Source organism: Python bivittatus, unplaced genomic scaffold (assembly GCF_059951505.1).
Source record: "Python bivittatus isolate LINGU-HERP-01145 unplaced genomic scaffold, Pbiv_v1 ctg000700_np1212, whole genome shotgun sequence".
Lineage (NCBI taxonomy): Eukaryota > Metazoa > Chordata > Lepidosauria > Squamata > Pythonidae > Python > Python bivittatus.
This window is the reverse complement of record NW_028277098.1, coordinates 87,012,592-87,036,527: the sequence shown is the minus strand read 5'-3', so window position 1 is coordinate 87,036,527 and position 23,936 is coordinate 87,012,592. Positions and strand designations below refer to the sequence as shown.

At 38.0% G+C, this 23,936-nt stretch overlaps 1 protein-coding gene and 1 long non-coding RNA gene across 3 annotated transcripts in view; one reads left to right on the top strand and one right to left on the bottom strand.

Moving 5' to 3' along the window:
- PTPN1 (protein tyrosine phosphatase non-receptor type 1) overlaps positions 1–23,936 on the bottom strand; it is an 88,163-nt gene that overhangs the window by 16,228 nt on the left and 47,999 nt on the right. The window contains exons 2-4 of the mRNA XM_088153104.1: positions 9,996–10,086; positions 6,798–6,898; positions 630–728 (exon numbers count right to left, since the gene is read on the bottom strand). Coding sequence (XP_088009230.1) covers positions 630–728; positions 6,798–6,898; positions 9,996–10,086 — 291 coding nt within the window. The remainder of the gene's footprint in view (positions 1–629; positions 729–6,797; positions 6,899–9,995; positions 10,087–23,936) is intronic.
- LOC112540678 (uncharacterized) overlaps positions 14,765–23,936 on the top strand; it is a 32,659-nt gene continuing 23,487 nt past the window's right edge. The window contains exons 1-3 of one of the 2 annotated variants that reach the window (XR_003084750.2): positions 14,765–14,945; positions 20,105–20,218; positions 20,398–20,484. This is a non-coding gene — a long non-coding RNA (uncharacterized LOC112540678). The remainder of the gene's footprint in view (positions 14,946–20,104; positions 20,219–20,397; positions 20,485–23,936) is intronic. The other variant, XR_015798477.1, reaches the window with a different exon arrangement.

Sequence of the window (23,936 nt, the reverse complement as noted above, 5' to 3'; positions counted from 1 at the left end):
CCCTTTGTAATCCTAGCTAATTGGTCGATAGTGAATGTCCTGACACCACATGCCCAAATCTGACTGGCTATATTACAGGTGGTGAACCACAGACCCTCCCATTATTACTGGATGTCAGGATGATCAGTGCTGATAGACGGCATGAATTCTTTCATGTTCTTTCAAGCGGCCCATAAAAATAACCAAACATTTTAAATGCTTTTCAAACCCATTTCCTTGCTTCACCTCTACTAGCTTGGCTGATTAACAGCAGCTGCCACCTCTCGTGAACTCACTAGGAATCAGGAAGGAATGGTATAAACCCAAACAAATAAACAAATAAATATACTCAGCCCTCACTATTATCCAAATGCTGATACAGCAGAGAAACTAATTTCCTTGCCTTGGCTTTCAATAGGGTCATATTGAACTTACATGGCAAACTTGAGTTCTGACCTTGGAAGATACCATTATATCTTTGTTCTGCTTAACAAACACTTTTTTTTTAACTCTAGAAACATGCTTTATGGGTTTTTTTTTTTTTAGTTTTGTTAGATTAAAAACATTAATTCTAACTTTGATAGATTTTTAAAATGTACATGAATTACGTACCCACAATTCCAAAGGAGTCAGAAATGATATATACTTACAGATCCCTTTTCCATCACTCTGTTAAGCATGACAACGCCACGGCTTTTCTGTTCCCAAATCATCTCCCAAAAGTGACCACAAGTATTTGGAAGCGGACCCTGAAAAAGATACCAGACTTTCAAGAAAAAGCAGTATTCATATGGCACAAATTTCAGAGTAAGTTCAATAGTGTGGCTTCCATTTCTAGGTATGTAAAATCTGTTGTCCAGATTGGGGCAATTTAGAAGTAACAACAAACAAACAAACAAACAATAGCAAGCTAGTTAGCTTTAGAAGTTGCTAGATTGTAATATTTAACCATGCATAGGTTGAAGATTTTTGTATCAATAGGCAAGGACACGTATGCCTATCTTCTAGAAGGGAGATGGGAAAGAAACGTTCTCAAGGCAAATATGTCACTCAGCAGGACAAAATTTATTCTGTAGTCAATGTGACTTCTAGTTTGCGGAGATGAGGAATCATAAAAGCTCATGGGTAGGAACTTCAGTAATTTTTAACATTTCATGCTGCCTTGATTGGATGGTCAGGAAGAGTTTACAATTCAAGCTAGATGTTTACCCCCACCACTTTTAAGGTAACCTTCTTCTAGGTCAAAGGCTCTTCCTTTCCCATCAAATTACACCATGCTGCCCTGAGATACTGAAGCATAACTATAAAAAAATTGCTCAGAATTGAAATAGTAACAATAACAAAAACTAACCAAAGATAAATCTTGATCCTGTAAGCCTGGCATATTCCGGGAATCTTACATTGAAAATGCATGACAGAAAATTACAGAGAATGACTAAAATCCATTTCATTAATTCACAAATGACACTTAGAATATCAAATGTATGATGTCTTTTGTAACAATTTATATATATATATATATATATATATATATATATATATATATAAATAAAATAAAAAATAAAAAAATATAAAAAAATAAAAAAATAATCCAATGTTACCAGGAAGTGGAATTGGAGGAATTTGGAACTGCCAGATCTATCTAAGATCAAATACAGTAGAAAAAATCTTGGTCACTTAACTTTCAATTGGCTGAGGAAGGATATATGATTGTCAACCTTACAAATGCTCAAGCTGATAAACTGCTTCCATACTGGTCACAATACAATACACAACACACTGATTTGCTTTTCTCCCACTTATGCTCCTATCTACCACCTTCTTTCTTGATAAAAATCAGTAGCAAACAACTTAGTATCGTTGAGAGTTTGGGGGCTAAAACTCCCCTAAATGCAGCTATTATATGTTATGGCTAGAGATTATGGAAATTGTGGACCCAAACATTCAGGGATCTCTGGTTTGCATGCTTCAATTTAACTCTTGATACATTTTGTAACCAAATGATTCTTCAACATAGTGCTCATCCAACTTCTACTATGACTCCTGCTATTGTATAGAAGGATCTGCAACTATTCTGGGTGACACAATTTTCTAAAGAATCTCCAGCTAAATGTTAGTTTTGTGAGATAGCATTTTGGTACAGATTCTTGAGCTTTAAACCTTACCTGCAGAAGGTTTTCATGCTCTTAGATTTAATAAAAGATGAAGCTAAAGAATAGCTTCCTCAATTTCTGCCCAGTGGCTTCCTCTAAGTCATGTTAGCATTTCAAGATATCTGATACTTAATACAGATTTCTTAAAAAACAGAAGATAAACCTTAACAGTTCAGGTCCAAATAAATCAAAGGAAAAGTGTTGAAGCAGAGCCAAATAAACAGATGAATAATTTAAAGTACCTGAGGGGACAAGATTTTATCAAAGGAAGCAGCTTTGGAAAGAAAAAAATGATGTGATCAACAACCAACAGGAAGGGTGTGGCATACAGCTTCCTACAGTGTGCTATTTCAGGAGTAGATGGTTTGATTTTGTCTTAATAACAACAGGCCATATGCTAGAACAGCATTTTTTACATTACTGTCTTCCAGATGTGTTGGATCTAAAGACTCATAATCCCTGGCCATCATTGTCCTAGAAGCACCCATACCTTCCCTAGTTATTGCCCATGCTTCCATGAATATGTAATTCTGAGAGCCAATAAAGAAAGGATTAGCAATTTAAGGCCAATTCTTTTAGCTAGAGGAGGAAAGAAATGACTGCACTCTTCCAAGTTAGTTAAACCACAAAGCATGGAAATATTTTCTAGTAAGATATGAAGAAAGAGCAGTCCTCTATTGCTAGCATTCTTGAGCGATGCTGCTTGAGCACAAAGAATTTCAGCAGGCTTAAATCATAACTATAATTTATCATTCTAGATAAACAGATGACCACAGGAGAAATCCTTTTTGTACAGAACTGTATATGCTTTTCCAGTCTTGTTTCATTTATTGAGAAAATATTTTATAAATTCATTCTTCAGAAGGGGTTCTTACATCTTCAGAGTTCACATTAGCATATATCCTGACCTGGGGCGCTCATATTGCAGCCTTGGTTAAGAGGGCCCAGCAGAGATTATACTACCTGAGACTTCTCAGGAAACAACAACTGAATGAAAAACTGCTGGTGACCTTCTACTGCTGTACCATTGAGAGCATTTTGACCTACTGCACCTGTGCATGGTTTGCTAACTGCACAGTGGCAGACAGGAAAGCGTTCCAGAGGGTTACCATCACTGCCCAGAGGATCATTGGTTGCCCTCTCCTCTCTCTGGAAGAACTTTACAGCTCCCGCTGCCTTACGAAGGCTCAAAACATTCTTAAGGATCCATCCCACCCGGGACATTCTTTTTTTGAACTATTACCATCTGGCAGACGGTACAGGATAATGAAAACAAGGACGAATAGGCTGAAGAATAGCTTCTATCTTAGAGCTGTAACTATACTGAATTCTATCATATAGTGCAGTATTAATGCAGCATCAGGGGTTGTGCAATATGGAATGTGAAGGTTGTGTTATATGTGTTTTATGTGTGTTATGTGTTTTATGTATTCTATGGTTTTTATATTTTTAAAGCTGCACTGGGGTGGCATTTAATTTCATTGTACAAGTAGTATAATGACAATAAAGATTTCTATTCTACCTAATGGCTTGACTTGGCTTTCCATACCTTTAATTTCTACCTTCCTCAATTGCAATTCCCAGAGTTCTCAGCCATGGTTTCAGCCAACTGTAATCATGGCAACTGTGGTTCCAACACCTCTGGAGGGCACCAAGTTGGGTCAGAATATTTTATATTACACTACAGCATATTATTATGTGATATCAAATCAGACTTGCATCTTAGCGACTACACAGATAAGACATTCTCCAAGATGATTTCTCCTGAATCTGGCCCCTCAGGTTTTCCAACAGTACACCTATCACCACTGTAATTGGGTCCATTTATCCTGCTGCTGGTAGTTCTTTTCTTCTATTTCCTTCCCCATCTCCCAGCATTATGTACTTCTTAAGGAAGCTAGTTCTTCAGATACTGTGTCCAAAATATGATAATTTGAGCCTGATAGTTTGTGCCTCAGATGAAAATTTGGATTGACTTGTTCTATGATCAACTTGTTTTCTTGACTATCAAGAGTCTTCATCAACACCAAGCTCAAAAGCATCAATACTCTTTTTATCCTGCTTCCTCAAAGTCCACCTTTCACCATAGAGTGCCACTGGGATAACCATGGCCTGCATGATTCTGATCTTTGTAATAGACATATCACGGTACCTTTTCCAAGGCCTCCTGGTACTCTACCAAGTGTTAGTCTGTGGGATATTTCTTGACTGCTGGTTCCTTAATTGTTGATGGTGAACCCTAAAAGACAGAAGTATTCCACCTTTTCAGTATCTTCATTGTCAGACTGGTTGTACCTGTTGTCATTAGGTTTTCTTTATATCTAATCTTAGTCCCATTTTTTTCACTGTACTCCTTGATTTTAATTATTAGAGCTTACAGATCATCTGCATTTTCAGCTATCAGAGTAGTATCATCAGCATGGTGCAGGTTATTGATGTTTCTTCCTCCAATTTTAAAACCATACTCATCTTCTTTCAATCCAGCCTCCCTTAATACATCTTCAGCGTATTGGTTGAATAAGTAAGGAGAGAGTATAGAGCCTTGTCTCATTCCTTTGCTGACCAGGAGCCAGTCTGCATGTTCCTTTAGGACTCTGGCCTCCTGTCCCTCTAGACAGGTTTCACATGTTAACAATGATTTGTTCTGAGATTCCCATTTTCGTAAGCACATTCTACAGCTTGTCATGGTTGACCCAACTGAAGGCCTTTCTATAATCAATGAAGCACATCCTGACTCTTTTTTTTTTTGGTATTCTTTTTGGCTTTCTCAATTATCCAACATGTGTCAGCAATAATGACCAAATCACTGTTCATCTTCTAGTACTAGAGGTTCTTATAAATAGGGAGTATCTTTTAAGGTGTATTGAATATTGACATATCTACTATATAGGATTTCATTATACTCTATCTTTCTTTGATCGATTATTATGTGTTTGTTGGCATTCTTTAAGTATATTCAGTTCAATTCAGGACTGAAACCTCTTTCTGAGATCTTTTCGAACTCTTGCTTTCTCTGTTTCCAACTTCAGTGTCTTTACAGATGTTGTTGTAATACTGCTTCACATCTCTTCTAACAGCTCTGAAATGCTTTGTTAACTTTCTTCTTGTGATTTTAATATTTATTTATTTCCTTATTGATTGGCTTTGGCTTCTCTTTTGGGCAATTTTCACCATCTGTTCCAGTTTCCTTTCTTCTGTTTGGCTTTGGCAGTCTCTTTTCACATTCACCTTTGATTTTGTTCCAGGGTTCCTCTGGTTCCCTAGCAGTGAGGTTCAGGATTGCAAGGTGATTCTTGATGTTATCCTTAAAAATGATAGGCATATGCTCAAGATCATATTGCTGCAACTGTTTGGCTTTGTTCTTTCACTTTTCTGTGTGCTCCTTCTGGTGGTCCAGGTGTTATTTTGGTTGTTTGAACACTGTGTTAACAATGAAGAAATCAGTGGATGGGCAAAAATCAATAAATTGTTCTCCTGTTTCATTTCTGTTTCTAGGCCACTGTTTCTGACTACATTTTCCTCCTTACCATTTCCAACTTCGGCATTCTGGTCTCCAACCACAAGCAGCACATCTTGGTTGCATGTTTTGTCAATTTCAGATTGAAGTTGACCATAAAACTCATCAACCTCCTCTTCTTCTGCATCAAGGGTTGGAGCATAAACTTGGATAACTGATATTAAAGGGTTGTCAATGAAATCTAAATTATATTAATTGAATAAATAAATATTATTCAATCTTTGACTGCATTGTATCCAAGTACTGTCTGCTATATCTTTCCTGAATATGAAAGCTGTTCCTTTTTTGCTGTTCCTTTTTTGTTTTTCACATCCTGAGTAGGAAACAGCATCATCTTTTGAGTAAAAGTGTCCAATTCCAGTACATTTCAATTCATTCATGCCTCAGGTGTCAATGTGTAAAATGCATATCATCTTTCACTGGACTGAACTTTCCCATGTTCATGCTTTTTATGTTCCATGTTCCCACTGTAATTCTGTATTTGCAGCTTAGGGTTCTCATTTCCAGCATACCTATATCAGCAACTAGATAGCCTTAAGGATATCCTTTAATCTAGCCACATCAAAAACACTATTAGTATTCTAAAAGATCCTCAACTCTTCCTTAGCAACATGTTGTCTTACCTGACTTGAGGGGCACTCTGCTATCAAGCATGATATAGTGATTGTCTACCCATGCAGTTTTCTTGATAAAATACAGGAGGGGTTTATCATTGCTTTCTCCAGAGTATGAAATGATACCTTTGATGTTTTCACTAAAGTGATCATCTGCCTGTAGCATCACTACTTCCTAATATCAGTTATCAAAACTGATAACTAAGTTATCCTAGTTGATTTAGCTAGAAGAATCTTCACACCTGGGGTGACTCTGCTGGGAATATATACTCTTGGCATACATACCTGTCATTTTTGCCAGGAACACCCTCCCCCCTCCCCACGATGAGGCAGCATAGTAGGAATTGGGGCAATGGGGGGGCGGGGTGCAGATTAGCATACTATAGCAATAGCATAATACTACATGATGGCTGAAGGTAAAGCATTTCACTTGTTTTCCCACACAGCCACCAGCTGTGATCTTCAAAGACCAGCAAACAGGAAAGAAAGACTATTAAATATATTTTCTTTCTATTCTTTTCCTAAAGTTCTTACCTGTGTAAGGATGTAACTTCTGTGTGCCTCCTCCATTTTTATCAAACTTGCATTGACATAATCATTGTCACCTTGCTGCAGCTTAATTCGGCTGTGGTCAACTATAGAATGTATAAGAAACCCACGTTGTTAAACACTTGTACATTATTCATACTTTGCTAAACAGCTCATTCAGGAACAAATATGTAAGTCTTTTACTTCCAGATATATGAAACACAAAACAACCCCTTTATTCTTAAGAAAAACTCCTGTACTATTATCAAGTATTCTTGAGAAAAAGCAGAGCACTTTATATTTAACAAGAATAAAAATATTTTATTTGCCCTATGTTATTTTCTCATTTTACATAAAACATTGACATCCTACTTTCCATAAAACTTCCCAAAGTGGTTTAAGAACCAAATTTAAAAACTGTTATGAAACAACAAAAGTTAAAACAAAGAATAGAAAACACATACCTTAATGTATGAGAGGGGGGGAAAAAAAAGAAGAAAAAAAATTCTGTATCATTTACACAGGGAAAGTCTGAGTGAAGGAGTAGACATTCAGTAAACATCTAAATAATATAACAAATATTTGTCTCTTGAATTTGGGGGTGGTGGAGGTGGATCGTTCCAGACAGCGGCAGAATCACTAAGATGATCACTAAGATGCATGCAACATTGTACTCAAATGATCTCAATAATCTTGCAGATTTAAAATGAGTACCTCAGTTCCAAGTTGTTTGGGGTTTTATATGCTACCTAGTAGTTAAATGGTAGGTAGTCAGTTAGTCAAGACCGCCATTACAATTACTTCAGTACAGAGTATATGTAACATGTCCATGGCCTGGTGCTTCATTCAGCAACACAGCAGCTGCATTGTGTCCTAGCTGCAACTTCCAAACCAGGTACATGAGAATGCTTTATAATAAGCCAAATGTTGGATTATCAGCACATGGGTAACACTGGCTAGATTATCTCTAACCAGGAAAAGGGATAGTTAGTAAATCAGCTGAAGCCAACCATGGCTGCTCCTAGCAACATAAACCACCTGGGACTCTAGAAATACTGAAGACTGTAGGAGCACCTCCACCTTCTTTTGATGGTGTGTAATCTTATTTAGAACAGGCACAATATAGAGAGTCATAGGGATACACTAATTTAGAATTTACCATCTTATATGCAGGATTTTATGAGCTTTTCCCTAAACCATCCCTTTCATTCTCAAGAGAAACTGGAATCTCAATTGCAAAAGGCCTTAATTGCTTCACCTGCATTGTCATATATATTTCATTCAGTTAACATTTCTTAGAACTCACCCAGTGGTTATCAATATTCAAAGCACTCTGACAGTAACTGCACTTTGTTTTAAAGATCCAAAGTTTGCTCTCTTTAGCCCACCCAGATATAAAAGAATCCCCACATTTTACAGGAAAACCAAATTGACTGGAAGCCATTTCATCTAAAATAAACAAAATCAATGGTGGTTACCACAAAAAGAATCTCTAGAACTGATCAGTAAGCAAAATCGTGTGCAACATTATAGCTTGTATTGAGTTTTCCTGGAAGGCTCAACAGATTTTTAGTCTATTAAGTGATTGTAGAGGTTTTCTAACATATGGAGAAGAACAGATTGGCTATCTGAATGTGTAGCACACATGACTATCAAAATACGATTTCTGTGTAGATGGTTATTACACTTGGAGATGAGCAGATGCAAAAGAAAGCTAGTGCAGTAATGTGAATACAAGACAAAATTTTAACATTTGATTTTAAATTCCCCTTCACTGTCTCCCACCCATACTCATTTCTTAGGATTTCATGAGAACTTTTTCGTAAGCCTTTTTTTTCCCTTTGGAATTCACTGCCATATGTCATAGCCACTTGTTCTATATAACACCCTTCCAGATAGTTGAAGAATGCTACCTTATCTGCACCCCCAAGTCTTTTCAAAATCAAACATTCCTAGTTCCTCTGTTGATAGGATTTAGTTTAATTGTCTGACCATCCTTATTGCTCTTTTCTGAATCTGTTGCATTTTATCAAAACCTTTCCTAAAGTGTGGTGCCCAGAACTGGATATAATACTCAAAGTGGGATCAGGCCAATGCAGGATAAAGTGGAGCTATTATTTCCCATGATATGGGACCTATATTTCCCTTAATGCAATCTAAAATTGATCTTTTTACAGCCACATCACAATGCCGACACACATTTAGTGTGCAATTAACTATAATTCCAAGGCCTTGCATTAAGGGAAATTTTGAAATATTACACATATTACACAAACCAGCCATCCCCTATTCTATTATTGTGCATCTGATTGCTCATTGAAATACTTACTGCACGTATCTATTGGAGTAAATAGGGTGAAGGAAATATCATAAGCCTTGTATTCTGTTTATTTTTTTAATCTCCTGTTGCCTTCTATCTTATCCAATGCAGAAAGACAAAAAAGAGCCATTCATTTTCTCTACAACCTCATTAAGCATCTCTACCTAATTTCTGATTCCAATGCATTCAAAGATTTTTAATTGTTAAATTTACTGTGTTGGGCACCTCAACCTCCTTTCTCAGAGCCCCTGTGTGCATGCATATTTTGTACACATTCTTGTTTCTTGTTTTTCTGCTCTTTGTAGGACATTTCTGTCCTATGATGAGATAACTCAGAATAGCAAGCTATAGCCCAGGTGTGCAAGCTCTTCTACCTAGGATTATTTTATCAAATCTTCATGTATAAATTACTCTTTACAATTACACAACTCTCTCCTGGATCTTGCTCTTTCAGAAACCCTGTTTTGCAGTTCCCAGAACCTCATCTGGCTATAATTGCAGGAAACTGGCTGCCAAATTTTGCAGGCTTTTGAAATACTGTAAGAATACTGTAAGACCTAAAACAGGCTTAATATAACAAAGAATGCGATGAAAAAAATCTTCTCACTCAGAAAATCCTGGTCCACAAATCTTCATGATGTGGTCCCACCTACTTGACATCCCATCTGACTCACTGGGGACTTCAATAACTCCCAAATATTAAGTGAAGCGTCCACAACCAAAAATGTTGCACAAGTCTTACCTATGTATATACTGTAATTCTAATTCATAGACTGGCATTACATTTGAAATACCCTGCTGTTCTTTTATTTTTAAAAAATTCTATTAGGAAAATAATAATGCTATAGTTTTCGTAAATGAATTGAGAGGGTCATGATACTTACAGGGGCTTACATCTCTGTACCTGTTGCGATTTTTGTTCCTAGGATGTTTGGCCACTTTACATGGAAAGTCACTGGCTTCATGTTTGATATCCTAGAAGGAAATAAAGGAAGACATTGGTATAGGCTAGGAATTGTGTATATTACCACCTGCTTTGAACTGTTGGTTCAGAAAAATCACTGAAAGTTAGTGGCTTATCACCATACTGGATTCTGTTTGCTCTTAATAGTTGCTGTGCAAACTCTCCAAACAGTGGCAGTTTTTAAGATTAATGATGGCAAAGATTCAAGGCAGGTATTACAGACGAGCAGCATATTTCATCACTGAAAATAAATTTGGAAACTAAGAATTTTAAGAAAAAGATATCATGTTCCATTAGATTTACAGCACTAAATACAATTTTATTGTTGAAATACATCAGTATCTGTATGGGGCAAGTACAAAGAAAGAAATGCAAGTAGAGCAGCTGAACAAGGATATCTACAGGAACACATATGCTTCTTGATATCCTACATGCCACCCTTTCATACATACATATTAATAGCTAAAGGCTACAAATGCCTAGTTAAGATAAGAACCTAAGTTTCCTTGAGTCATCAGCAAGCTGTACAGGAGCTGTGGATGTTCAAAGGACCCTTTGCAATGGAGGCATATTGCACTTCACAGCAGCATACAGTAGATACTGCCATCCATCTCTCTGGCAACTCACAACAAATTCAACATTCACTGTAAGTGACATTATAACAGAAACTTAGTGCAGGATGAATCAAACCTGTGCACTGCATGCCAGGAACTTAAAGCAGAAAACTAAGTATGCATCACTTAAAAATGCAGAGATTAAAAATGCAGAGAAAGAGAAAAGTTACAGGATTTTCACTTGAAGCGTTTTTTCCCCCACTAGACTTGCAGTGGACCTATTTTTTAGTTATACTATTAATTAAATAAATGTAAGACAGCTTACACTAAGGCCATGCAATCTTGTTTTCCACAGCTCAGGGGAGAAGAATCTACAGCCCTCCAAGATGCTGCTGAACTACAATTGAACATGTTCTTCTCCAGCCTCTGAACAGTTAATCAGTTTTAGCATTCATTCTCTTTTTAATCTTTGTACTGTGCCTTTAAACTTTGTGAACCATGCTGAGTGATCATTTGATCAAAGACAGAATATAAATCAGATCAAGTTCCAACTCCCACACCAATGGACAATGTTGGTTGCAGCTGAAGTTTGAGGGCCCAAGGATTCTTTATTCCTATAGTGCTCTGCTTAGATCAGTGTTTCTCAACCTGGCAAATTTCAGATGTGTGGACTTCAACTCGCAGAATTCCCTAGCCAGAAGTCCACATATCTTAAAGTTGCCAAGGTTGAGAAACACTGCCTTAGTTGTAAGATACAGTATTTAGTGCCAGATCATAATCAAGTTGCTTCCCCCTCCCCATATTCTAGTCAAACTGTGGTACTAAATTTAAAGGATGCTTTAAATTAGATCTGAGTGTACTGAAATCTTCCAACAGATAGTGAATGATCCCCCATGTTTGTTGAAAGAGACTAGGAAAATCCCACTATTGAAGGAAAAACAAAACAAACAGGCCTTGACTCCCAAGAAGTGACCAACAATTAGCCAGTGGTAACAGCTGCTCAAGAGGGCAGTTGCCAGCTGACTCTAAAAGACCCACTGCATGGAATTGATTTTCCAGAACAATTTCAAGTTAGTTTCAGGCCTGATTTTAACACAGAAATAGCCTTGGCTAGTGAAGACTGGATCTTTTATTCTCTGTTAGCTTTAAGCTATTTTTAGCCTTTGAGACCTGCATTTTTTACATTGTACTTACACTCTATTTCTACCATTATTAAATTCTGAATGGTTTGATTTCTCGTGCTAAATCACCTTAAGGATGTTATTGTTACTATATTATTTATATCTATAAATACTCTTCTATATACTGTAAACAAAAGAACAAATGCTAAATACATGTTAGCACACAGGAGCATAATGTATCTTCAAAGGAATAATATAGGAACGCTGTCAAACCTAGTCTACTTCTCAAATCTGCCAGCCACTGCAGGACAAGACTTTTCTAGTTTCATATCAACTTCTACAGCAAAGAACTTTCTTTTGGTATCGTTTGGTGAAGATAGATCTTGACTGTTGGTCCTTTTAGTTTTACAGAATGTTTCATATTCTCTGGATAAGAGCGTCCTATCACATCCTTTATGAAAGGGCGAGAGTTAAAAGAACAAGAGTGTTTGATGTTTCAACTCTTCATGTATGTTTGAAACATGGCATGAAACAGGAAGATCTATTTCTGAGTGGCACTGAGCCAACCGATATCTTTAAGGGTAGAGGTCACAGGTAGCCAATATTTGCACTTTTGCACAAGTTGGCATTTCCAAAATCTAAGTAGTAAGGACTTCACAGGTTTACATGCATGAGAACTGCACAGCCATCAATTCAATGCAGAGTTTGAAACCAAAGCATGGCATACTTGTCCTAAAGTATCCCAGCCTACATTGTGGAGGGATTTTTGACGAACAGGCAAGATAATTCAAATCTAATCAGTCATGGTTGTAGTCTTATGTGGTACACCCTGGCAGAGCTTTATTCTCTATTCCCATTATACTGGCCCCAGTAGTCCAAGAAAAAAAGGTGGCACATTTTCCATACTGTGTCAGAAACAGAAGTCTTGCTGTTCTTCTATTTCCAGTGTTCAATACCTACACAGTTTGAGGATGAGTAACAGGATATCAACAGTCTTATGTGCTTGAATCATTTAAGAAAAAGAGGTCTAGCAAGTACAGCATGTGAGTGGGTAGAAAAGGCAGCAGAGGGTTGACAGATCACTATTTCCCATCTTTTCTGCCTTTCTGGTAAAACTAAATGGAACAGCTTCCCATTTCCTTCATGAGTAGGGAATCAGCTTATATTATATATGAAGAGGTTTAGACCGAGAACGAAGGGAGCAGAAATGAGCATGGCATCACCATCATACTAGAACATTTAGATGCATCATAATGGACTGCTAAATTCTTGGGAGCTTTGAGCATGTTTTTTAAATGATAAAAGTGGTTAATTTTGTTAATCAATAAGAAAGAAATTCACGTCTCAGCTCTAGAATGGGTGGTTGAATTAGGAAATAGATTCTTATAGTTATAACTTCATAGTGCCCCTGAATGTTCAGGTTCATTCCCCCATATTCTTCAACACAAGGATATTAGAAAAATATGGTGACTTACATCTTGAATCCCAGTTTAGCAGTCTTTAGCTTTCCCCAAACTTGGTGTACTTCAGAAGTATTGGGATTACATCTCCCAAAATTTCCAGTCACTACCTCCATCACATGTGGGGGGACTGGATTAAGAAAGTACTTGAATAGGAATGGGGAGAACCAAACACAAGACGTCTGAAGGACACTGCCTCTCTAGCTATTTTTCATTCTGGCTCCACCCACAACTGGCATTCACTTTTTTTGGATTAGAGAATGCAATTCTTGGGCCAAAAAGAGTCCTCCATTCCCACTTACTGTCACCTTCTACTTGGTGTGGAGAAATTTTCCATAAGTATTCTAAGGTACTGTCCAGCCAGAAACTTTCTTTAATTGTTTAGGCATTCGACATTCACATTAATGAGGCTGAAAAAGGTTTTATATCAGTTATGTGGCTCATGTTATAGTGATGTGAGATTTTGCTATAATGTGGCAAAAGTTTGCAAAAGGAGACTATGATAATCACAAAGAATAGAATTAAAGAATTCAGGTCAAACTTCTTTTATGTCGCCCTTTTCTATAATTACTACATTCAAAATGGCTTTACAAAAGATAGCTACCACACACAAGTTTATTATAAAAATGTAATGAACCACTACATTATTACATTCCTAAGCCACTGGATCTTAGTACATCTTCATTAATCATATTGCATACCCCCCTCACACCTTCAGATGATATTTGCAGAACCCTAAAATGGTAAAACTGTTATTTAAAAAAAATAGTGGGAATCTCATGAGATCATCACAAGATATAAATTTAGCAAGATGTAAATTTAAGGAGAATGCCAGAATTTTATGATTTTGGCCATGTAAATCTATCTATCTATCTATCTATCTATCTATCTATCTATCTATCTATCTATCTATCTATCTATCTATCTATCTACATCCATACCAGGGACCCCATGATACCAACACCCCTAACACAACTCTACAGTGCAAAAAACCTAGTTAAAACATCTATCCCCTTACCAACCTTACCATACTAGACCTTACCATAGTAGACTTTACCTTAAACCTTACCATAGTAGTAAAAAGTGAAACACCGTTTGGCATTGCAAGGGAAACAACCACACAGCTACTGCCTTTTCACACAAGTATGTGATTTGTGACATGTGGGGCAAGGCAAAATATCGTGGGGAATAGGCAGCAAACATGTTCATTCTTGCTTTACTCAAAAGCTTTATTCACATTAGTTGTTACTAACTTGGAAGCACAGTACTGCTTGTTAAAACTGTGAAGAAGTAAATAAGCGACTGTAATCTCAGCACCGCCAATGTACCTTTGTAACATGGCTTTCCTAGAAAACCCTTGTGGATTCAGTGTTCAGTAATTTGATACCTGTTCCAGCGAAGCAAACCACGGCCTACTGTCAGAGAGCCAGGGTGCTGAGATATACAGCCGCTATGCAAACTAGATGGGACCATTAAATCATGCTTGGAATAGGCTTAACAGAGAAGCTCATTCCATGCTGTCATTACACTGTGTTGACACTGGCCAAGCAACTATTCATTCCTAAGTCTACCAGCCGTGCCCAAGTTAGGAATGGAAGGGTACACAGATGGCTTATTGGCTACTGTAAAACAGCCCTCTGCTGGAAAAGCGTTGAAGATATTTAAGGATTGCCTGAAAGCTGTATAATTCTTGTTTTGGCTGTGTTTGGAAAGGTGGAAGTAAAGCAACATGAAGGTAAAGCTTTAATAAAACAAGGGATTCTAAGCAAACATGTTTATTTCATGCTAATATGTGATTTTGGGGGTTTAGGCAGGGCAAAAATGGATAGGAATGAGACAGTAACTGGGTACATGCTAATAGACTGACCCTCACAGATGCAAAATAATATATACAGTTAGCAAGCAGATGTGAATAAATCATTTTACATTGCTATGTTCACATAGTAACACTAAAAATAATTTATGCAATGTCTAGCACATTTTCTTTTGGTTCATTGGGGGGACTACTGTAACCCAGCCAAGTGAGTCATAAGAGTTTTCCTATCATGCAACCATATATAAAAAGCAAAACACAATGAAATTGGTTGAGAAGTTAGAATAAGGACATTCTTGATTCTGGTAAAAGCCATAATTATTCTTGTTTTCATCACAGTGTTGTGCAGTACTTCAGAAAATGCAAGAGCACAAACACAACTCATTAAAGCAGCTGTGTCTCTTTCCAAGATTATGTAGCAGCATTGCACAGTGTGGGGGTTTGGAATAAGATGTTGGGTTGCATCAATTTATAAGTATAGTATTGCTATAAGTTTCTTCGGGTTCATAGATGTTCTTCTCTGTACCTCTCATGCAACATCCTTAAGAATGGCATTTTTATTTTTATTATTGTGCCAGACTGGGCCTGGTATTGGTTACAGAGTTATGCCTTAAGAGGAGGCAGGACTCACAGATATATGCTGCCCTATCTCCTTATCTCTTCGACTGGAAAAATGGGGTCAGCTTGTTAGAGTAATAATTAGGCCCTTGGTTCAACTTACCTACTGTCTAGGAATGTCTCTGGAGTAACTTCACACCATGAAGGATGCCTTGTGGTTGTGGTTAACTTATTTCTTTATTAATTGTAAAGCAATTCTTTCTCTATTTGGGATCTGTTACTAGTGTGTGCGCATGCTCAAACAGTATGTAACATTTATATAAACCTGTGGCTACCATACTTTCAGTCTTTGTGTTGAAGCAAGGTACAAATCTCTTTCCCTCTCTTTCTCTCCCTGCTCCTCTATATATGTGAAAGTTAGCAGACTATATACAGAATCTAGAAGACTGGCACTTGCAGATGTGAGATGATATACACAATTAAAAGCACACACAAACAAACCATTGTGTATAGTTTTATGGATTCATAATAATACTCTAGCAATGTTTAACTTGCAGGTGTATTGCAAGTTTTAAGAAATAGAGCTGCAAGTTGGAAAGGAGAAATATATTCTCTGAAATTTGAAAATAGCTTCAAAGGCCACTGGTTAATGGCAGGCCAAGTGTTTTGCATACAGTACATGAAAGCCCTCACCTACATGCAGAGTCTCTACCTCAAAGAATGTAAGGCAACTGAACTAGAGAACAAATTTGCTGTTATCTATTTGGATGATGATCCATCTCAATAAAATGTATTTGCATAAAGTTATAAATTACACACTTTAAGTCAACAGTACTTTTAGTTGCTACCACCATTACCACAGTCTTTCCCTCCATACATGTTGAGCCTACAACACCCAGAAAGCTGTGCTGTGAGTACTGGAGAACACTTATCTCAGAAAGTATTCAGAAGGCTAAGTTCAGGATGGTGGATCTACGTATATGGTCTTGAATTAATACTAAAACATCATTAACAGCAGAAGGCTATTCCTCCTAATTTGATGTCACAAGGAAATTTATCAATGAAAAATTTAATGGATGTCCCCTTCCTTTACCAGACAAAACCACCACTGAACTAGACAGACAAATGGTGTAAATCTCAGATTGTACTATTTCCTGTGTTCCTAAAAGGTGTTGGGCAGTCCACTAACTGTGGCATCAAACAATCAACATAGCCATGACAGCAATGCTGGGTTGCTATTCTAAACTTCTTTGCCTATTGTCTGCAAATAAATTAATGAGGTCTCCCTGGGCTTCCTTTGTAAGGAACTGTGTTTTCCCATTAATCATGATCCTTTCTTGCGCACAAAGATGCTCAGACATGTGTGATCTACATATGACTTATTTTGACACTTTCATAATAGATTTTTGTTAAAAAAAAAAAAAGAGAAATCTGTCCCATGTGTAGGGAATAACAATTTTTAAGTTGTTCATTAGGAAGCACTGGACTCAGTTTTGTCTGATGGCTATCCGTGTGATGCCCTTGGGCACCAAAGTACCCTTGGATTCCCCTGCCAGACTTCCTGTTCCATGTAATCATTATTTTTTAAAAAGATCATTTTAATTAAATAGAAAAACGGGAAGCTGGTATAAATGAAAATGGTGAAATGATGAAAAGTACCTACCATCTAGAAAAAAAGGTAAAAATAAGCTGGAGCAGCAGAGCAATCTATTTTTCTTCTACTAAATGATGTTTTATACTTGGCCATGCTCATCATGGCAGCCATTTTGTGAATGCCCTTGTGACATAGTCTTAACAAATATGTCTGTTGACTAAGAAAATTGTTGCCTGTGGGTTGACAAGTCTGCATTATGTTTATTATCATATAAAAAATAGTATCTGAAAAGCTATGTGCATGATTGTTTGTATCAGAAAGTATTAATCCATGCTGATAAAAGAATAAAATGTATTACTGTATCCAGTTTTAATAACTAATTCAGCTATTTGTTCAGTAACTCAGTTCCTGATCAATTAATGAAACCCAGCATAGATATCAACAGGAAGTTTCAGTTCTATGATTTTGGTTACAATTCAACTGGAGCCTGTTAACTGAGAACTTTGTCGAGAAAGATTATCTTCAAGCAAGTCTGCTGAAGTTCAGATAGCCTTAGGCAAGCCTGCACATGTTTGAGGGAACTTTTGGGGCATATTACTTTAAAGGGTTTTCTTCAGAAGTGACTTTAGACTTCTCTAGAAACAAAACAGAGGAAAATAACTCGGTAAATCTTCTGCATCGTTTGTGGCCAAATTTCACTTCCTCGCATACACAGCCCCAGATGTATTCACAACAAAATTTCATGAATTTGAAGAAGTGGACTCTGGCCCACAAAATTTATTCACAGGAAGTTTAATTTTAGAAAATAAGTAGTGCTGATTTCATTCCAAATCTCTCCTAGGGGAACCATTTCTAGAGCTGAGGATTTATCTGGCCAACATAAAATATACATTTTATGAAAGAATGAATCCTGACAAGACAGTTTGTTCACATTTGCAGAAAAGCTCCAAATATTGCATAGTTTTGTGACAAATCATAACAGGTAGAAAGACTAAATTTCCCAATGCTTGTACCTGTGTATTCTCATAATAGAGAATTAAATTGTGAAGCATAAGAACCTAGCTGGATCAGGCCATACAGAGCTGAACTGCATAAGTAGCGAATCACATTTTACTGTAGTGTGGTGTGTGAAACCACCATGTGTGGTTAATTTATAAGTCCAGTACATTGAACAAATCTAGAAAACTGGATTGATGGTTCAGTCAAGGAGATGAGACAAGCACAAGCCCAAACACTCTGTGTTACCCAGCATCTGATCAGATGATCAAAGAACTCGCAAGCAGCACATGGAGGAGATGAACTTCTTCTAGTGTTTTCCCCTAACAACCGGAATTTGGGACATACTGCCTTTAATTCTAATGGTAGAATGCATCAATAGATAGCCCCATTGCAGTGAATTTGCTTATTCACCTAAATTGGTGGGCATCACCATATCCAGTGTCAGCAAATTCTATAATTTAACTATGTATTGTTAAACTACAATGCTTCCTTTTATCAGTCTTTAATCTGTTTCAATAAATTACCTTGGATTCTAATAGTGTAAGAGACTGAATAAAAACTTCTTTCCATTTACACTTTCTACCTCATGCTGATTTTATCCACCTTAATTATATGGCATGGGCAATCTTCAACCAAGGCATAGGCATTCAGATATAGCACAGGCTTAAAAATCATACCCTCAGATATGCTGTCAGTTCTCCCTACTTTCAATGCACATCTAAATTGACTCTCTTTAAGGCTGTCCATGTCCTAGAAGTTTCATGGCTGTCTATTTCAACCTGATGGTTTCCAGACATGTTCAGTAACTATTCCTACAATTCTTAGCCTAAAATATTTATCTAAAAACTGTTCAAGTGCACCTCATTCTGCTGCCCCCAGACAGTTTCTTCCTTGAGTCTGAAAAATGATATATTTAAAAAAAAATGCCGAGTTTTTCAGACAACTTGACAGAACCATGAGGTGTGAGGCATATCAAACGGAGATTAGCGTATGTCTGTAGAAGGAATAGCAGCTGAACTGCAACTGTCTATTAACAAAGGAGTCTGTGAAAATTTCCTTGCAACTGTAAGATGAGAAAGGGACAATTGTCTATTTTTCGTGGATTGTGTTCTTTCATCAGTGAGAATAAGCTGTTACCATGAAAAGGACTGTTTACAAGGAATGCTGTCTGCTTCACACTGAGAACAGCTGATATGTTTGGAGTTAATTTTCAATTGTTAAAAAATAGATCTAGCAACTTCTTATCTAGGAAAATAAGAGTTGCAGGCAGAGTGATGAGTATGAAACCAAATCAATACTTTTTTCAATTTAGATTGTCCATCATACTGCTCTTACACATTATTCTTTCCTTCATCCATTCCTTCTTTAAGAAAATAATGAACTAGTTGCGTAAGCAAAAAGCAACACACACTTCACAGTCAGATACCCCTCATTTAGCACAGAAAACAGAAGCATCCTTGTGTCCCAAGAAACACTACAGGGAAGATGCTCATTTTGATGGAGAATAATTCCATCTGAAGGGCAGGTTATAAATCCATTAAACAAACAAGTAAACCAAAACAAGACAAAACAGAACTCTCAAATGCAGCACATTTAGCATACCAGAATGATCTGTGCATATATGCCATTGACTTTGAAGGCTTTGGTGCACAAGACTCAGCAAGGCCAATGAGTTGGCTTCATAATATCCAAAGGCAGAGATATAGGGACAAGCCAGCAACCACCAAATCTTATAGGGAACAGGAACCTTAAACAAACCCATTTGTTTGACTCCAAAAGCAACAAGGAAAGAATCAGCAAAGCAAATGATGGTGTTACACAACTATCCTCCCACATAATGGCTTGTTTGCCAAAGGACGTGGACAGCAACGTGAGACTAATTTTCTGCTATTTTTGCTTCTTCTTTATTTTTCTTATATGCATATCTAAGATCTCCAGGAAAGTGCTGAAGCCCCTGAGTGGAAGCAGAAAACACCCACATGACCTCTTCCCCTTTTTGAAGGCCACCACACTTATCTAGAGTGCCACAAAGCATAAAATGGAGGTAGGAAAGCACTTGTGTGGTGGGCATAATAAAAAGGAAGGTGTGATATGTGAAAGAGAGGAAGGAGGTGGAGACAGCTAGTGACTCCTGGGAGCAGATGTGCAACAGGAGCAGCAGCAGCAGAAGGATCAGCTGGGTGGTGGCTGGGTGAAAGCAGCTTTGGCTGTAAATTGTTGCAGGAAGAGACCCAGAAGACCCTGAGGGACAGCTTGGGACGTCAGCAGCACCCAGGACCTCAGAGGTGCTTGCAGCAGCACCTGGAAAAGGTAACAGCCAGAACAACCAAGATGTAGCACCAGAAACCATAGGAATGACTTGGGAGGGCAGAGGTACAAAGCAGTCTAGGCCTCCTTTCTTTCTCCTTCTGATCCAGAGAAGCCCAGCATGCTGGCAAGGCTTGAAAAGGAGATCCAGGCAGCTAGAAGACTATCCAAACGTCTAAAGATATAGGGTGGACCTTGAAGAAGTCAAGTCAGCATAACAGCAGACCAAGAACAGAAGCTGCTCAGCCACTCCACTCATCTGGCAACAGAATACCAAAGAAAAGCAGAGCACCTGCAGGAAATTAACATGTGACTTAGTTGATGATTGGGAGGATAGACATAAAGAGAATTTAGAGCAGGCACTTCAGAATAAGAAAATAAGAAGACTTGTTAAGTAATAAGTAAAACTATAGAGAAGGGATAAGGTAATAAATAATTAGAAACACAGACATGTATGGAATAGAAATAAGAACAAGGATATACAAATAAGATGAAAATTACTCAGGATATAAGTATAAAAAAACTTAGAGGCAAAAGGCTAGAGTTGAAGGCAGGAAATGTGTTCAATAAGCTACAACAAAGAAGAATAAGGACATTTTCTGTTTTCTGAAAAAAATATGCATTTGTCCCTCAAGCAATGAACCATATCCAGTTTGGAGGTGAAAAACCTCTCCTATGTACAGTGGTATTTAAGTTTTTGAATCCATTTGAATTTTCAATATTTCTGCATAAATATGACCTAAAACATGAGTTTCCAGAAGCGTTTAGTTGTAGTTACTGCTGCTCAAGGGGGGCACCCCAGTTCCTGAAAGCAAAGGTTCACATACTTTTGCCACACATAGCTGTATATAGCTTTGTATCATTTTCTTCAATAAATAAAGATAAAACAAATTGGTTTTTCACTCATTTGTTTAACTGGGTTCTCTTTATCTAGTTTTAGGAATTGTGTAGAGAACAGATTACATTTTAGGTCATATTTATTCAGAAACAGAGAAAATTCAAGAGGGTTCACAAACTTTTTAGCATCTAGAATAAAATGTTGGCAAAGATGGGATGGTATATACAGGAATGGGTAATAAATCTCTTCCCTGAATATAAAGAAGAGATGAGGCAGTTTCTAGAAGGGGGGAGTTGGGGCTATGTAGGACAAGGCCACTGCAATTGCCGATGTTTTCTCTCCTGATGCCAATCTCTGCATGCATGTACTCACACCCAAGACGCACACATGGAAATATATTTTTCACATGCTACCACAGTGGTCAGAGTCTGGGTGTAGGAGAACATCATCCTGAATCCAGAAAAAGGTAGTAGCCCTGGACTCAAGATTGCTTTGTGCCAGGAAGGCTGAAGAACCTTAGGGAGCAGGGAGTGAAGATAGAAAAAAGGGTTGAAGTGGTGGCAATCCAGTTTGGTCTAGTGGTTAAGGCTCCAGGCTAGAAACCAGGAGACTCTGAGTTTTAGTCCTGCCTTAGCACAAAGCCAGCTAGGTGACCTTGGGCCAGTCACTGTCTCTCAGCCCTAGGAAGCAGGCAATGCCAAACCACTTCTGAAATCTTTCCAAGAGAACTGCAGGAATTTATCCAGGTGGTTGCCAGGAATCAACACTGACTTGAAGGTGCACCCCCCCCCATACAGTTGTTTAAAAAATACTGAACTTGCAGTGTCACTTTCAAGTAAGATGAAAATGAAAGAATTGGAAAAGCTTTGCAAATATTTTGTAAACTGGAGGATTTGTTTCCCAAGTGAAAGAGAAAACAACAAACCAGATTAATGAATTCTCTTTTTATCATAATAGGACATTTACTGTAAATAAAAGTAAACTAAGCTAGAAAGAATATGAACTTTTTATGTAATGCCTTCCTTTTTTTTTGACCTATATATTGCTTCAGGGTTTTAAAGCTGGGTGCCTTTGGCCAGTCACTCTCTCAGCCCCAGGAAGCAGGCAATGGCAAACCACTTCCAAAAAACCTTGCCAAGAAAACTGCAGGGACTTGTCCAGTCACTCACCAGGAGTCAACATTGACTTGAAGGCACACACCGCACTCCCCCCCCACCCCACAAAAAAGGAAATAGCAAGCTGGGAGGTCAGAAGGAAGTAAGGGAAGAGGGGGAATACATAGGAAATACCCCAGTCCTTCTCAGCAATAAATCAAAACGCTACTGCAATATGAGCAATACATGCAGGGAAGTGGGAGACTTAGTATGGGAATGCAAGAGCCATTTTTACTATGCCTTTTTCCAGTTCTAGTACAGAAAATACTCAGGGAGAAAACACATAAATCTCTGCTAAGATAAATGGAAAAGCTGTCAAAAAGACTGACTGATACTGAGAGCAGGTGAAAACTAGTCCGTCACCTTTAGTAAGAGGATCACCATGAATAGGAGAAGCCTAGGACTCCTTTCTCGTCCGCCCCCTCCCCCCGATGGGACCCAAAGAGCTGGCAAGCCTCACACGGAAGTCTTGTGTAACACATGCCAGTGTTGAAACACAACAACACAGCAAAAGAATACTTAAAATCAGAATGTAATATACATTTGCAGTGTTAAGTAAGTAAGTGGTGTTAAGAGCAACAAGCAAAAGTACAGAATAAAGGGTTAGGTAGATAATAGATAAGGAGGAACACAGACATACAAGGAACAGGAATAACAGGAATTAAGCATATATAGATAAGATAGAACTGTGCTTCTCAATCTTGCTGGTTGAGGATTTTTTTTTTTTAGATTGTTTATCCTGCCTTTATTATTTTTATAAGTAACTCAAGGCAGTGAACATACCTAATCCTCCTTCCTCCTCCTATTTTCCCCACAACAACCCTATGAGGTGAGTTGGGATGAGAGAGAGAGTAGCTGGCCCAAATTCACCCAGCTGGCTTTCATGCCTAAGGTGGGACTAGAACTCATGGTCTCCTGCTCTCTAGCCTGGAGCCTTCACCACTAGACCAAACTGGCTTGCCACCACCTTAACCCTTTTCCTGCCTTCACTCCTTGCTCCCCAAGGTTCTACAGCCTTCCTGGCACAAAGCAATCTTGAGTCCAGGGCTACTACCCTTTTCCTGGATTCAGGATGATGTTCTCCTACACCCAGACTCTGACCACTGTGGTAGCATGTGAAAAAAATGTTTGCATGTGTCCATCTTTTTCAATTCTGGGAGTTGAAGTCCACTCATCTTAAAGCTGTCAAGGTTGAGAAACACTGGGATAGAAAATACTCAGGTATGTGTGGTAGTCCTTCGGGTTCGAAGAACACACACTGTTGGGCAGATCACCTGGGAACATAGAGGTGGCTCTGCAGTCCCAGTCTGGAAGCACAGAGTCTAGTGCAATGGGGGCACTGGAAACCCATTGTTGTAGTAACTGTGGGTGTTATTCTGTGATGCTTCTCATGTTTTCTATAAGTTTTTGGCGGTGCCTGTTTTCAAAGCCAGTGGAGGCTTCATAGCACAGGGCTTACCAGC